Source organism: Pterocles gutturalis, unplaced genomic scaffold (genome assembly GCF_000699245.1).
Source record: "Pterocles gutturalis isolate BGI_N339 unplaced genomic scaffold, ASM69924v1 scaffold32165, whole genome shotgun sequence".
NCBI lineage: Eukaryota > Metazoa > Chordata > Aves > Pterocliformes > Pteroclidae > Pterocles > Pterocles gutturalis.
The window spans coordinates 2,913-20,596 of NW_010139279.1; the positions used below are offsets into that span (position 1 = coordinate 2,913).

The 17,684-nt window shown below is 34.6% G+C and overlaps 1 protein-coding gene across 1 annotated transcript; it reads right to left on the minus strand.

Annotated features, from left to right (window-relative positions):
• Nucleotides 1–1,890: 1,890 nt before the first annotated feature.
• On the minus strand, nucleotides 1,891–17,103 carry G2E3 (G2/M-phase specific E3 ubiquitin protein ligase). The gene is made up of 15 exons (XM_010083304.1): nucleotides 17,059–17,103; nucleotides 15,947–16,044; nucleotides 13,808–13,909; nucleotides 13,100–13,224; nucleotides 11,781–11,946; nucleotides 11,401–11,507; nucleotides 10,261–10,377; nucleotides 8,807–8,926; nucleotides 8,567–8,701; nucleotides 7,756–7,881; nucleotides 6,311–6,621; nucleotides 5,466–5,647; nucleotides 5,138–5,310; nucleotides 2,714–2,913; nucleotides 1,891–2,131 (listed from the first exon to the last, which is right to left on the minus strand). Exons 1-15 carry the CDS (start codon nucleotides 17,093–17,095, stop codon nucleotides 1,899–1,901), a joined length of 2,232 nt encoding a protein of 743 aa, XP_010081606.1. The 5' UTR covers nucleotides 17,096–17,103; the 3' UTR covers nucleotides 1,891–1,898.
• Between the last annotated feature and the right edge of the window lie 581 nt (nucleotides 17,104–17,684).

Genomic DNA, 17,684 nt, shown 5'->3' on the forward strand with positions numbered 1-17,684 from the left:
CCTGTCTTAATTTCAAATATTCTTAAATTTCTAATGACAGGACCTTGATGAGATTAGATTGTTTTAGCTAGTAGTGAGAAATGCCTGACCCAAGCCTTGCAATAATTTACTTAAAGACTTTGAAATAGAAGTGGCATGCTTGCTTTTGTTACCCAGTGACAGAAATAGGTCCATATAAAAAAAAATATTAGCACCTCTCAAGATTAAGAGACGCAGTAGCTGTTTAAGAAAGACTGCAAAATACCTGCATACTGTTAAATGGAATGTGTAACTTAAATACTCATCTGCCTCCTTTTCTTTAACCTTTTATAGCATGATCTCAAATTTAGTGAGTCTTGACTGTCACTTCCTTAGTTCTTGAGTTGCAGTACACTGCTATGTAATTAGCATTTAGTAATACAATTTGTTAATGAGGAATACTTGCACTGAACCATAAACCAGAAACTAAAACCAGATTAGTCTAGATTTTTTTTTTAGAAGCACCTACCCATTTATAATTTACTGTGGGTGTACTTTCTTGCCAAGGCATTCGTTCAAAAGTAAAGCAATCCTGTCTTTATTTTCAATTAAAACCAAGCTATATCAATAAAAAAGTATATGATTACTTTCAGTATTTTAAAGAATGTGGAAATATATATATAGATAAATACATGTATATATATCTGTCTATATACATATATAGCATGACCTGTGTTTGGGACACATAGGTGGTCAAACTGATGGGGGGGGGGGCAAAAAAAAAGAAGAGAGACCTGCATACATTTAAAAAAACTGTACTTAAATGTCCTTAGTTTCATAGTTTTAGTATTACTAACATTAGAGTGTTACCATGTAAGAATTTCACTACTTATCTCTTATGGCTTAACGGTATTTATATAAATACTGCAGAATTAAAATATATTTTATACAGTTGAACTTGCTCAGAACACACCTACAATTGAACAGGAAGAGTTCAGACTGAAAGCTAGACAAGTGTCAGGCACTGACAAGCTTGATGGTTGGCTGCCTTTAGTTTAACAAATAGTTTTAGGGCATATTCCTGTGAAAATACTGACTTCTGTGGAAGACAAAGTAACATGGTCTAGTGAGCAACAAATTTTTATACTTTCATACTCAACTTTAAGCCTAACTCTTATATTTCATTTTGAAAGACCACTTATTGTTGCATATTTAAGATTTACTTCTAGGTTTTACTATTTTGGCTACATGTATAATTAAAAATTATTATATAACAGTAGATTGCAGAAATGCATGCAAATGTCAAAGATTTTGTTTTAACAACAGAAACTCAAGTTCAATCAGATTTTGTTCTTGCGCCTTATTATTTTGCCTGGATTCTCTCCAGACCTTAATTATATTTTAATGCACTAACCACAACGACCTTAAAACTCCAAGTTCATATGAATCAAAATTTAAACAAATCATCAATATAAAAACAATAACTGAACAAATATACATGGAACAACTGAAGAACTGCATCACAGCTTTACTCGAGTCAAAGCTCTACAGCAGTTATCTTCAAAATGTACCTGATTTAACTTTGATAAATTACTGAAGTACGTAATAAAATCAACATACCTACCTGTGGGAAACAGCTAGAATGTTACAGAGTTTGGTAACATTTCATATCTGTCTACAGCAAAAGTAGACATTAAAGTACTTCTGCAAGAGATTGCCAACTCCTAAAGCCAGCTTCAGACAGGAAGATGATTCAACAGATAAAGTGTATTCTCATTTGAAAATTGTTTTCTATCTTACAAGATTACTACTTTTAGCATATCTTTGGGGGAAAAGTGGGTAAAAGCAGAGAGCATGCTGTCCAAAAATACAGTAGTGATTTGCGAGCAGACGTTCCTGCAGAAAATTGAAGTTTCCAACATCCAGTTTAGCAAAAATATTTATTCTCTTTCGGCAGTTAGTGTGTTTCTGATGGTGAAGTCCATTTTACTTTTAAACTGCTCATATGTCTTTGTTATAGGGAGCTCTAAGCAATTAAGGAGTCTGTTTCCAACAGGATACGTTATATGCAGAAATTTAATAGTAGGTTCAGGCTCAAAACCAATGAGTGGTACAGAAGAAGAACCTGTTACGAAGAGGAGAATATCCTCCAATGTCACTACAGACTCGCCACCTAAAAAAAATACCATAGGTTGTATCATTCATTGCCTATTACCCATGAACCATTATCCTGCATCTTACGTGTTAGAGGAAAAAAAACCCTGAAGTTGGGAAACCCTGGATTAGTATGCTGAATGCATATGCAGTTACATGACCAAGTAAATTTTAACAAGAAAAACCCACTTGGGTTAGTTCTGAAAAATCTTATGCGAATAGAAACAAACTCTTCTGTAAGAAGAAACCACTGTTTTCTATCTTTTTTGAGAATATGCTATCTGACAAGTTCACAACAGAGATGAAGAGAGGAGATTAAAATGTTTTTTTCTGTACTATTCAGCTTGTTTTTTTAAATTCACATGAGTTCCAGTGCCAGTCTTTCAGATATTTACCCCCTCAAGTTTGATTATAATTGGGCAACAGTTTCAGAAATTATAATTAGTAAGAAACAGGGAGAAGGAAGAACAATGAGGAACTGACAGTGACCTCAAAGCCTTCATTTATCTACCACACTGAACTCCAAAAACCAAACCCTGTATGTATACCAGCAGCTAAATACCCTAATCAGGGAAGGGGGAAAAGAAAAAAAAATACTTACCTTCCACATCTTGCAAGTAACTCATCCAAAAATCTGCACCTTCAACTTTATTTACATCTGATGAGGAATGGATTGTAAAGAGATCACAAACAGTTTCTGCTGAAAGTCTTTCAGGTTTGTGGCACAATACACTAGAGAATGCATCCGGATGCATCTGCATTTTCTCTAGCACACCAAGAGTTTTCAAACCTTGACTAAAACTAGAGGGGGAAAAACAGAGCAAGCATGCATCAGAAAGCCAGTAGGTAACTAACTGTATTCTGCATTTTATAAAGCTGTGAGACTGGACATAATAAAGTTTCCCCATCTGCAGTCTCCAAGCCTTGTCACTAAGGTGTACACAGTAGTGCTTTTTTTTTTTAATCTTGGAAAATAATTTAATTCTCATCTCAAAGTGCTTCTGTGGAGCTTTTTGGGCAGATGAAAGAAATACCAGTGACATACAGAAATTAACTTTATTTCCTGGTACTTGACTGTATGAGCACAGTTCACTTCTAATTTTTACGTAAGAACATACTGAAGTTCTTTCTTACAAATACTCCTTTTGAAAACAGTTTAAATTCCTTGTCCCTAGGCAAACTGAGGTGTTTAAAAGGTAGCCTTCACTTGGCTTCTGCAGTCCACATGTGTTTACATGCTATTATTTGTCCCTGTGGGCTGCATTAGGAATTGTGATGCCAGGAGGTTGAGGCTGGCATCCTTTCCCTCTGCTCAGCAGTGGTAAAGCCACACTTGAAGATCTGCATCCAGTTCTGGGCTCCCCAGTACAAGACAGATGTGGACATATTGGAGAGAACCCAGCAGAGGGCCACGAGGATGATTAAGGGACTGGACCATAACCCTGGGAGGAAAGGCTTGGACTGTTCAGCCCAGAGAAGAGAAGGCTCAGGTGGAATCTCACTGTGCAGAAACATCTGAAGGGAGGGTGTAAAGAAGTCAGAGCCAGGCCCCTTGCAGTGGTGCCCAGTGACAGGACCAGAGGCAATGGGTATAGGCTGAAACACAGGAGGTTCCCTCTGAAAAGCAGGAAAAACTTTTTTTATTGTGAAGGTGACTGAGCACAGGCACAAGTTGCCCAGAGAGGCTGTGGACTCTCCATCCATGAAGATATTCAAAAGCTATCTGGACATGGTCCCAGGCAACCGGTTCCAGGTGGCCTGGCTTGAGCAGAGGGTGGACAAGATGACTTTCAGAAGTCCCTTCTAACTTACATACCAATCTGATTCTATCATTTATCTAATTTTATTTTTTTTTTCAAAAAAAGCTCTATGGGTTGAAAAAGTTTCACTAGTTACTGTGTACTGGAAATAAGAACATTTCTAGCAACTGGCTTACAATTTAACCACCATGTTAAATAAGAATTAAAATTTTACATAAGTTGTTCACTCATAATTTCTTAGATACTGATAGGCTGAATCTGTAAAATCTAGAACAAACATGTTGAAAGAGTACAAACAGCACTGTAAAACATAAACAGCTAAAGTGACAAAATCTTCACTTACTCTTAGTTCTTGATATTGACAAGCAAATTCTTGCCCTACTCACTTTTGCACACTATAAGCCCATCTCCAAAAATGCACAAAACCACATTTTCTCCATAAACAAACAGGCTACTTATTGCCTTTCACTTTTTAACCGACTAGTTTTAAAATATTATATAGTTTGGTCAAATATGCCAGAGGGGGCCTTGACTGAAATTGATTACTCTCAACTTTGTTAAAAAAAACCTCACATTCAAAATTTGTTTTTCATAGCTCTTGGAGATGCAGTTGATTCAAAGTTGTCAAAGGTAACACCATAAATGCGTTAAATATAAATCCAACTAGACTTGTTGGGAGAATTAGCATCCAATGCCTTTTTATTCAACACATGAAGAATGAAAAATCGGAGGTAAGGACAGAAACTGAACAAAAAAAACAATCACTACCTTATGGAAAAACCAATGCAATGCTTACGTTCTAAGTAGGCCAACTTATTGTGCACATTATCGCCCTCCTAATGGCATACCCAAACTCCCTAATCAGAACTCTAGAAAAGTAATTTAAATTCCTAACATGTTTAACACTTCTGAAATTTAAAGATTCTACATTTGAGCAATTCTGAATTAAAAGTGAACATAAGCTAGAGAAGTTTTGTAGCGCAAAGGTTTTTTTCATGCTATAGCTCACGGCTGTGAATCTGCCCTCTTCATAAAGTTGAAAAAGGAATGTGACCAAGGAGAAGTGGAACAGAGCACAAATGTAGAGAAATCACTTCACTCTTTCAGTTTAACTAAGTAGTTAACAGTTGCTACTTAACCCACTGGAAGTTACAACGCGTTTCACTGGTTTAAATGGAGAAGAAGTATGCAAAAGTTTGTTTTAGCAACATTTAGTATTGCAGTCAGGAAAAAAACATCCAGGAAGTTTGAAAACTCAAACAAACCTTTCTAAGGGTGAAATAATTCTCTTGATTACATGATGGATCAATATATCATTCACCAGCATATTCTTATCACACAAAGCTGTTATAGTTCTTAAACATCCAGCAGCAGCAAGGAATTCATAACAGTCGTCTATTGTAGACTGTAGGCTGGAGAGACTATTGGCATATTTTATCTGTAGTAGAAGACAAAAGTTAGGAACTTACTACATTTGTGTGTGTGTATATATATAAATCTTTTTAATTTCAACTAAAGTTATATTCAATAAGCCCTTCCTTATCTCCAAATATAGCCTTGAACAAGAACTCCAATAAGTTTAGTTTTATTTACCATTTTTATTGTTTGTGCTACATCAACATCAGCAACATCTTCCAAAGCTGGCTTCACATTCTCTGGACCATAGACAAGACAATCGAACAGTGTTTTGGAAAAGAAACCAGGAGATGGGCCACCGTGAACCAGAGAAACTGCAATCATTTTACCAGCTTCAAAATAAAGATTCTCTTTTACAGCTGTAAATGAAAAAAAAAATTACAATATATGCATAGAAATAATTTGTGATCCTCAATTTTTTATTGAAAATCTCATAATGCAATTCCTTCATACTTTAGGAGATGCAACATGCCATCTCCTGCTGGTTGAAACACTAAGACCAGTTTTTTTTAAACACAGAAGTACCCTATTCTTTTACTTCACCTCTTCAGCCACTATCAAAGTTTGGGAGGTGATACAACTTCCTCTTCCACTTTGTACCCAATGTACATTTAATTCTGAAGCATAGGAACTCAAAGAAGGTAACTTTGGGTCTTTAGGGAGCATTCTATCAGAAATAATGTTCTAGAAATTTGAGAAAAGGAAAATAAAAGAGAAAGTGAGTCAGGAAGAAAGAAATTCACCTGTAGAGAACAAATACATTAATTAAAACGCTCCAAGTCTAATTATATGCTGAATTTTTTCCTTGGTTGTCATCAACTTTTCCAACTAAACCAAATTTTTTTGTTATTACAAATCCGCACCCCCCCTCCCTTTAGAATTGAAAAGCAAAAAAATTCAAAAAAACCAACTTCTATTCATCAGGGCTATAATCGTGAACTGACAATCATGCTGGCTGAAGATTTAAAAACCTTTCAAGTTACATAGTTCTTAATGTATTCTTGAACAAAGCATTTAATTACCTTGAAAATCAAGGGACAAGTTCTTTGCAGAAGAGCCCTCAAACAATGATGAATTCTGAAGGTGAAGCATTAATAATTGAAAGAAACGGTGTTTTGATCCAGCTGAAGTCTCTGTCTTTGATCTATTTCTGCAGTTTGTGAACTTTATTTCAATGGTGTTTGTGGGACTGAAGCTGCGCTGTCTAAATCCTTTTAAAGCACTCTTCCAGATATTTTCTTCACTGATGTTAAGCCTCGTAGTTTTTGTATTAACTTGTAGCTTTAACTCCTTCAGTATATTAGAAACTTCCCCTCTTTGCTTTTTTAAATGCCTACAAGAAAATTGCATGTATTTGCAAATGAAATCTATGATTCATAATTAGCAAGTCAGAGAGGAAACACCCTAAAATCTGTCAAGAAAAGCACCTCTTTAAACACTTTGGTACATTTAGATATTGCCTAATTTGTATCAGTAAAATATATGGTGTAGATTCTTCAAGTTTTAACTCTGTAGTACCAAATTTTAAAGTACCTCTAAGAACTAGAAAAAAGGAGGCAGAAATAATTACCTTGACATAAAAGGAATAGTTATTTTCTTAATCCAGTTACACCAACATAGCACTAAACAATTCTCACACCATCATTCTACATTTGAACAACGTGAAGAAGTGAGAAATTGAAGAGCTTACCATGTTTGTGCTAAAGAGATATTTTGCAACCAAGTTAAAATGCACTGTCAACTATTCACTAATACTTAATCTTTGTCACTAAAATAAAAAATACATTTGAGTAGGAAGAAATGTTGTGGTTCTCATTTAAAAAAATAAGATACTAGTCTACGTAAGACCCCTTCTTTGTTTTCTAACCTGCAACCAAAGCTATTTCAAGTATCCTACCTACTAGAAGTAACTGATTCCTTCATCAGAATTTTTAGCACATTATTACAGGTAGAATTCACAATTAAGTACTCACAGCAAGAAAAAGAATTTTGTATCCTTAAACTGAATATTCTATACTAAAACATGTTATTTTACCACTGATTTTAGCATAATTGTAAACTATTCCTATGGTACAAATGCAAAAACATTGAAAATTCAGGACATGTTTTATGTGAAGAAAGGATTCTTTTTATTCCCCCTTTTCTAAAGGATGGTTACTCATTCACCAGTAAGGATAGAAACGTTTCTGGGGTTTGATCCCCTCGCTACCCAACCTAAAAATTCTTAATAGGTATCATTCTTTTCTCCTCACCCCGCTCCAGCATTCAGAAACAGCAGAAGCCTTTACAAAGTTATGACTTCGGCTCTTCAGTGTACTCATTCAATTTTTCCAGTGACTACATACACCCAAAGATATATAGCCACTACATACATACACACACCCCACCCCACCATGTTCTGTAGGAAATACAGTATAAAGCCATGTACTAGATTACTCTTCAACGTAAGAAAAATAGAAGAAAATACTTTTTCCTCAGGGACCAGTTCCTGTTTGGCATCAGTGGAGATAAGGACACTGTCACTCTGTTGGATGCTGGAAGTTCTAGGTGTGAGCAGGGTGACAAGTTGTTCTGGCACATTATCTTTGGTGATCTATAAGCCAAAACAGTATTTTGAGGAGATCAAATAAGAAGTGTTTAAGCATTCTTCAACTGTAAGGTAGCAGTATAATTTCCCCCTATTTCAGTACTGAATCTCATTTGTATGTTCATTTACATTAAGTTCATTAGTGCCTGACCTACAATTTTAAAAAGAATAATTCAGTATTTTGTTCTGTAGTCATTTTAGGATCTATTTCTAGCTGCATCCCATAAGTGAGATGGAAGTCCTGACTCATACAATAAGTCAAACCTAAAAATATTAGTTTCTCCAGACTTGAAAAGTCTTTATTACAGCAGAGGAAAACATTATTCATATAAACATCTCTGTAAACTAGATTTCTAGCACACAATTAACATGGAAAAAATACTGATAAGCAACTTTAGTTTTAAGTTCTGCCATTTGTGCGTTCAAAGTTACCTCTAAATTGTTAAGATTCCTTTCGCAAGGACCTATCAAACTAAAAACTGTTTTATATGCCACTGAATACAAAAAACCATAGCAAATTTACAGAGTTCGTAGTGTACTCGTAAAACTTCAATCGCTAAACTTTTCTCCAATTTGATTCAATTTGCAATTTAGCATAAGAAATTTCTCTTACAGAATAAGCCATCACCTCATGTTTAAATACAATTTTATGTTCAATTCAGTTTCTGCTTCAAAACAGAAAATTACATACTGGAGAAGAAAATTGCGTTGAGATCCAGGTGACTGCCGAGTGCACTTTGGAGATGGCTCTTCCAGCAAACAAGTTGTCGCATCTGTCTTTTCAGAAGTAGCCAAAGAACGCTTTTTCTGTTTGCTATAGTTCCCTGTTTGATTAAATTATATTAATTTAATGAATTTTCTAGCTGTAAAATATAAAGTCTCAAAATTTATCATTTCAAGAGTCACTGTGACATCTGTAGTTTTACCTGATTTTGCAAAGATACTTCTGCATTCCAAGCACTCCCAGTTTTGCTCCCATGACTTCATAGATGAACAGGCCAAATGAGTTCCACGGGAACCACAACACTGACAACGCTTTATCTCCCATTTACTAAAATTAAAAAATTATGCATTTAGAATTAAACAGAAGAATGAGGCTAGTTAAAATAAAGAACATTCAACAGTAAGTGTAATCCAGACACTAAATTATCAAAACATAATTTTATCAATCTCGTAAGGGGGAACTTTCTTCAGACAAGATGTACTTGCAATTCCTAGCTGCAAGAAAAAAAACTACCCATGTTCCAGCACCTTGTATTGAAAGAGTTAGTGTGCTCTCCTGCTTTGAAGTCCATAGCTTGCAGCCAAAATTTTCTCTTCGCATTGCTAGCAAGCAACATCCTCTGTATTTTATGTAGATCCACCAACCAGCTTTTCCAAATGGTAAATTTTTTAAAGGAGCATATCCAGTTTTCTTAGACATTCTGAATACGCCTTTTCATTAATGACAGCATTTAAGTATCTGTTAGGTTTTTGTCTAGATTTCTTCAGTTTTGCTTAAACATACAATCGAACAATGTGACTGATAATAGTTCAAATACTGGAAGCCAAAGGTACAACTTCTAAAGGCAAAGTCAATCCTGAGGCACATATAACATGAATGAACCGAGCTATGCTTGGTCAAATCTGTACAAAGCAAAGTTAATGTCCACAGGGTGTAAACTACCACAGTACTACAGAAACAAGTCTTCAACGTAGAGGCTCTGACAGCTTTCAGTATACTTATGCCAATGGAAGATATACAATTCAGAAGCACAGACATAAAACAAGGAGGAATGCAGAAAATGAACTTGTTAACCAAAACTTAAGCTATTGGTAGTGCAGAATAAAGCCTTTTAGCTGATCACTCAACCCTCTCATTAGGCTATCAGCAATACTCTAGCTGCCACTTGCATGCAGAGGGATAGCTCACAGCTAGACTGATTTTACATTAATTTGACACAGCTAGTTAATTTTCAGCCAAGTCTAGTATTTTAGTGAATTTCTTGTAAAGGTAATAAGTATTCTAACAATTATTAAATTGTTGAATTAAGATTTGAATGAAAGATACACAACATCTAGTTTAGGCACATGCTTTTTTGCATGTTATGCGAATATACAAATTCTACTTCAGCTCTGTATCAAATGTTAAGAGGGGCAAGATAACTGATAAACGACTGTTTTGGTTTTCTTGCCTTTATAATCTGATGAAATTAGAGAAAATTAATATTGAATTATTATGATTATAGTGAGTAAAACATTTTATTTGGACCCCATGTCTTGGCTTGACGCAAAAAAATGTATTAAGCTGAAAAGTATTAAAGCATTTAAATAAAAAGAAAACAAAACAAAAAACCCAAAGAACTTTTCTATCCTAGGTTACACCTTCCTGCAAAAGTATCATACCTATCAGGTTCATTATAGTCTCTTCCTTTCTTGCACACACATCTTTTAACATCACAATGTTGATAACACTGCAGTAGGTCTTCATATGCATTCTCTTCAAGTTCCCAAGATGCATCCCTATAAACAAGGCAGAAGATCTGTTATTACGACTGTATTTCCGATTGTTTAAATGGGTTACTCAGTCTTTGGAAAAGATGTGTATAATAACCACATGAAGATATTTCAGCCACAACTAGAAAAGCAGGAGGGGGGAGAAAAGTCTAGAAACAAAAAATAATACTATAAAATACAGACAGACTTTTTGTTGTGTACAGTTACTTTAATCAAAGTACTTATTTTTCACGATTGCAGTGCACGTTTGCTCTGTTTCACGCTATTCTGCTTTCTCTCTCACAGCCGACATGGGTATTTGCTTTGCCAGTCTACTCAAGTTACCACTCAAAATAGTCTCATGAAAAATTTTACAGGCCAATGTGGCAATGTTCATCAAGTATTTTGACTCTTCATCCTCTTCAAAAGCTTGAGCTTCTGTCTCCAAAGGGAATTAATGGTAGTCTCTGAAGAGACTAATAGTTATTAAAGAATACTACTTCTAACAAAGAAACATCATTCTGATCAGTTTTTGTCTTATATTGAGCCCCTTCAAATGGTGGAAACTTATGAAAAATAGCTCAGAATTTTAGAAGCAGTTGTTATACTAAACATATCCCTAGCAATCATCTGGGAGAAGATGAAATCTGTATGGCTGAATAATCAGTCAATTAAAATTTTCTGCTTTTCTGTCCAGGCAGTATTATAAAACCTGGACACAGAAAACACTTCTCAGTCACTAATGTGACTTTATTGTATTTAAGAAGTGTTTTGATCTTTTAAATAGGTCCCTGGTCAAATCATGGCATTAAGAATGACTTTTCAGAGCTTCCTGCTTAATGCTTGAGATGACTAATTTGGCCTTTGACAATTCTGATGCATAACTGAAAGGGCACAGGCTACTCCTGTCCAAACCAAACAATTCTACAATTGAAGGTAGAACTGAGGTTTCACATATTAATAGATACAGTTCTACAGAATAAATAAAAAATGGTTTTAACACCCTATCAAAGTTTTTATAGAAGAGTGATTATTTACAAAATTACTTACTTTTCTGGAATGTGTATGCCCATTCTCAACATCTCTTTCTGAAATTTGTCCTTGTTATTACATACTGTACACCTAAAGAAAAATATCCCAGCACTCAAAGCTTGATACTGTGTCAAGAAAAAAAAAAACACAACAGAAAACCAAACCAATTATTGAATTACTACTATCCTTAGGATGCCAGGAAACAATGCCTTAATATCTCTAATCATTACGTTGATGGATACTGCCCAGTATATACCTAGTATATTTCCATACCTACTGCCTACATTAACCCTAAGGAATTTTATACAATTTTAAGCAACTGTTCCATTACCTTTTAACACAACAGGAATATGATATCCATAGATGCCAAGAGAAAAGAAAGGGAGAATCTGTGTTACCTGCAAGCATTCTCGATGAAACCAAGCATTTTTACAGCAAGGACTTTTCAATACAGTATATGTTGGAAGATGTTCAACCAAATCCAAGCATATTGTACACGGTGAAGTTCCTTTAGATTCTTTATCCGGAAACTTTTGGACTGGTTTATGTTCCCAACAGTAAGATCTAAAAATAATAATTAACTAATTTAAGGTCCCCTTATCAAAACAATATTTTAAGAATTTTCCTCCAAGTTTGAGGATAGCAAAATGAAATCCCTGTTATACCTGTTTTTCATGGACAAATGCTGTGTGACAAGCTAAAAAGACAGATATGTACTAGTTTTGCCTGGGACAGAGTTAATTTTCTTCACAGTAGCTATTATGATGCTATGTTTTGTATTTGTGATGAAAACAGTGTTGATAACACAAGAATGTTTTAGTTATTGCTGAGAAGACAACATCAAAGCCTTTTCTGTTTTGCACATTGCCCCACCAGCGAGTAGGCTGGGGGTGCACAGGAAGTTGGGCAGGGACCCAGCGGGGACGGCTGACCAAAGGGACATTCCATACCATGATCATTCAGAGTATAGGTAGAATGTTAATTTTTATAATTTAGGATATTTTTAAAGAAATAAGACAGTCAAGACATGTAGCTCTAGAAGAAGCCTTTCTGAAAACACATTGCTTGACTTAATGAATCATTTATTTGAGAAGTTGAAGTGCCTCCCAAACTTCAATCCACCCACCACACAACCTCAGCTTACAGTAGGCAGAATAAAGCACCAAATGCACTCAAGAGTATTTTGGCTACAGACAAGATGGTGGACAGATGATAGTAAAAGAAAATGTTTTTTAGACATTTGATATTAAACCCATTCCTCCTGCAGTCCATCTCTAATAAGCAGATCTAGAAGTCTTCTGCTTTGAAACACAACAGAATGGCACAAAGCATGTTTTGACTGCTGAGAGATAAGCAGCCAAATCACTGCCATTTCAAAGGCACAGGAGGCAGACAAAAAACCAAAACCAAACATTTTGTAGTCGATTTTAGGGTTTAGGATTTAATCCTCAATTTTATAGACAATTTAACTACTTGTAGAACCATTAAATTACATCCCTAAAAGCGTTGTAAATTTAGTTTGTAGGTACCAGGTATCCAATATACCTGCTTGGCCTTCATATTTTCCACAAATCAGATATTTTTTCTTGGATAACCCAGATGTCATTTAGAATTCTAACAGCCTATCCAATGACAAATCATGAAAAAACAAATCACCTCCTGTATAAATACAATGAACTTAAATTAAAAAGCAAAAAAAAACCAACGCAGAACTTACCTGAAGTCTTCCATGAACTGGAAAATACATTCCCTTTGAATCCCACAAGGAAAATGGTAACTTCGTTTGCATTTGGGAGCTACACATCCAATTGAAGCACCCTTTTTCTTACAGATATTACATTTCTATGAATAATTTGTTTTAGAAATAAGAGAATATTAAAATCTAAAGTCCAAGTAAAATGACAGTAAATAAACCAATAGAAAAATTACAAAATATGTAAGAAAGGATATCAGTCAATAGATTGTAACTGTGACAAGACCACTGTACCTCTATTTCAAAAAGTAAAGATATGTAGTTATTTCATAGACTTTGATTATGTATTGTTTTATATATATGTTGACTGTGACACGTATGCCAAAAACCAAGTTATTTTATCAGTACCCACAGTCTAGTTGCATCTATAAAATTATATAATGTCCGCTTGAGGCTCAGCTTAATGTCATGAGGCATTATTGCAGGTGTAATTTGCTCATTTATCTGCATACCCAGGAAATAAAAATATTAGCAGACCTCTGCAGGTTTTATTCTTCCTTGTGGTTTCCACAAACCCAATATACTTGTTACTTAAATGTAAAATTCAGATTCTTGAATGGATTCCCCACACTGCTCCTTGGAGAAAGAAAAAACAAACCCCACAGGCTACAAAGAGCACTTAAAGTTGCTTTTTTTTCCCCCCCTTGTAAATACCAAAGACTTCATTCTTACCAGTTTTGCAGCTCTATTTACTTCTTTTCTAATATCCTTGATTAAGAATCCATCTACACCTTCATCTTCTTCCCCCCTCTGCCAAATGCCACTTGACATCAACTACAAAAACAAATTAAGTATTTAAAAACATTCACCTACGTAAAGATGTAAAACTACCTACACTGCGTTTGTCAAGTAGAAGTTCAGTCTAACAAAGCTTGTGTGCACACATATTAATGATTAAAAAACTAATCCAAAACATCTGTGTTTTTGTCAGATACAACACAATAGAGAACAGTAACCAGTAACACAAAAATAAATATTCCGTAACATCAAAGTCTCAGGTAATACTGTAGAGCTCAAGATGGTGTATTTTACCTTCCTTTTTGAAGTATACAGACTATCCAGATAATTGTCAAACAATTACTTTCAGCATATAAAGCCTCAAAGGATGTAAAATTAAATTAGTTTAGTTAATGTGAATGACAATTGTGCTGTGGAGATAATGAAGCACAGTAGGAAGTATCTGTACTGAAGTGCAACCCAAGAGGAAAAGTAATTAACTTTAGAGGAAATTTAAATAAAAACGGAATGAAGTAACTAGGCAAGTCAGAAGACCCTGATTATAATTTAGATTAAAGTCACTTAGCAAGGCATTTACATCACAAAACTCAAATAACTAACTAGTTTCACAACTTGATGCCTCCTATATTCTCGATAATCTCATTTTATAATTGCAACACAGCACTATTACCTAACTACATAGCTTTATCAATATTTTAGTTGAATAAATGCAAAATTTTATACCAAAACTAATTAAGAATATATTTTTTCCAAATGTGAGATATTTGGCAAAGAGAAAATGCAACTGCACTAACTGTCCTCTTTCTAGAAGAACCCTTTTCTTACATAATATTCAATATATTTAAGTAAAATCATGGGGGAAGAGGGTTGTTTGTTTTTAAAAAGAAGCATGGACTAAAACCTAAAAAATTACTGCAAGCAGCTCATAACAGTAAAATAGCTCAGAAATCAGCAATTTGAGGCTTCACCACCTTCCTAAGTCTCAGTGTGACAAGCATGCTGTTTCCTAGCTGTTCTGGCTCCATCACGAAAGGACATGTTCCTATCATTTCACATGATCTTATGTAAGAGAAAAAATTATCATGAACAGACCTAAAATTGCTTCCGGCTCCTTAAAATTAATTAAAAAAATAATCTGTCTTTATGTAACTTCAGAAAACCTCCATTCTGCTCAGTTTTCAAAGGATTAAATATCCTTACCTATTAAGCCATCTGCAATCAATGCAGTCTTTAAAGAACTGGTTGAGGAAACAAACAAAAACCCCTAGTTGTTCCTGATGTTCTTGAGACTGCTGAGGCTGTTTTTTATAAACTTGAGAAAAAATGTCCAACTGTATCTATTAACAAATAAAAGATTCTTTTTAAAGTAGTCATATTATTTTAAAGACCTGCAAAAATTTAGAGTTTGAAAGGTATAGTTTGAAAGTATACATTTAAGAAAATGAATCTTGGTAAATGTCAAGTGTGATAACCAAGAGATACTCAGATGGAGTTTATATCCATAGCTTTGTTCAAATTATAAGCTTTTACTAAATAGTGTACTGTAGTGGTATATGAACAGTAGGGTGCATATTACTAAACTGAAAAGTAGGATTACTTCTTAAGTGTTACAATGTTCTATGTAATGTCAGAGAACAACTTACTGCCAAATGAGAACTAGCGAGAAACAAGAATAAATGTCAACTTTCCTCTACTTTTTCCACAAGAGGTAGAATTTTCACATTCCAAATTTTGAAACTACACTTCTCTTACAGAAGGGAATATGTAGGTACCATCTGTTCCCCTTCTCTTACGATGTACCTTCATTGCTGTGATAGGTTGGGAGAATTAACCAATTCAGTTAAATGGATCATGAACACAATTTAGCTTTGAATAAAGTATTGTTGGGATGTATTTATTTCATTGGCTGTACCTGCAAAGTACAAGCCTTCCAACCCACAAGTTAAAGTTGACAGTTAAAGCTTTACAACAGTTACAACAACTGTTTGGACATCTTAATACTATTTAATACTTGTTGCATTTACTTCCCCCCCCCCCAGTTAAAACAGACAAGCTCCAATACCACATACTCACCAAACAATAATAATGAAAAGTGAGATTGTATTCCACATAGGTCCTTTTTTCTCCATACTTCTCAGGGCAGTCATCTGTCCATCCACAGAGAACACAGGCTAAAATATAGAATCATGTTTATAGTTGTTGTGAATGTACTGGAATCACTACAGATCAGCTGTAGAGCAGTAACTTTGACCTCTTTTAATCACATGCATCTTGAAGTAGATTACTGGATACAGGACAGTAGATAACTCTCTCTTCTTAATGTTAAATTCCACAGTAAATGCAGAAGAGGGTACTATTTGTTCCTTCTCTAGTTCCTAAATGGAAAATACTTCACCAATTCCACCTGCCTGCTGATACAGGAGGGGACTATCACTCAAGCAAAATTCACAAGTTGATTGTGCTCCCAATGGAAACGTTCTTCGCAAAACACCCAAAGATAATTATCAAATGGCCAACAATGGCCAGATGTGTGTGAAATATGTCTCCCAATTGTTTTTACTATTGTACATAGAGACATCACCATACTAGAATCCATGAAGCAACTTAACTGTTTCTTTATATACCTGTGTGATAACCTTTGTGAAAAGCATATGAATGGGATCCTGCCTGTATCAAGTCATATGCTACCAGCACTTTTAAAACATATGCTAGTTTCAAAACATTCAAAGATTTAAGACAACACTTGAGTCAACTAAAACCTTGAGGATTTCTGCAATTCTTAGCCTACTAACATACTTCCACAGACTTTTACTATCTTCCTTTCAATTCTCAATAATACAATACACATTTTCAATATTCTAACATCAAGAACAATCATAGTAGCAATGAGAGTAGAGGTACTGCTTGAGCCTAAGAAAGTCTTGAATGATACATCTCAAACACAGCTGTGTGTGATTTGGCTGAATTCTTAAGACATCTGCAGAAAAGACTTATTTTTAAATACTCCATTACAGCAAACAAATCCAACAAGGTTTACAAGTTATTTCTTTTACATTCCTTCAGACAAGTGGTTCCAACACAATTTGATTACTGAAAATCCACCTGTTATTTGAGCCCAAAGCATGTTATAATTGGTATTATATATGCAGATTAAAGACTTCTATAACTATTTAATAAAAACTTACATGGACTTTGAATGTCAAAATTATTGTCTCTACTCATCCTAATGAGTTCTTCTGGTTGTCTGTCATAAAAAAAATAAATGAGGCATTAAATACATCTAGTGCATTAACAATGACCATTATATACTGCTTTCACGTTATAATTTCAATTGAAAAAAATACCTAAACTCACTAAAGTAAAAATGGGAACAAGAACAAAAGAATATTACAATTCAACTGTTATTATGAGAGACAAGTTTGGAAAGCAGGATGCAAATATTGAGAAAAAATATTCCCAGACCAATGAAACATGTATCAAATTTTAATTATTTCCCCAAACTATCAAACAAGGTATTTTATTTTTGAAAGAGAAAATACAAGCCCAGGTCAACAGCTGGTATGTATAAACTTAATTGTACAGAGGCATTTGTCGTTACTTTAAATATCAAAAACAAAATACAAGGACAATGAAGGAAGTGGCAGTGGCTCCTGCTCAAATAAAGATTGTATTAACATGAGGAACCTGTAACAAAAAATTAACGGGGTAGGATTGTGAAGTGACTAAGAAAATAGTCTCCGTTGTTTGGACAAAATGCAGGATCCCGGCCTCATAAAAGAAGTCCTGATCTAAGACCAAATGAAAAAAAAAA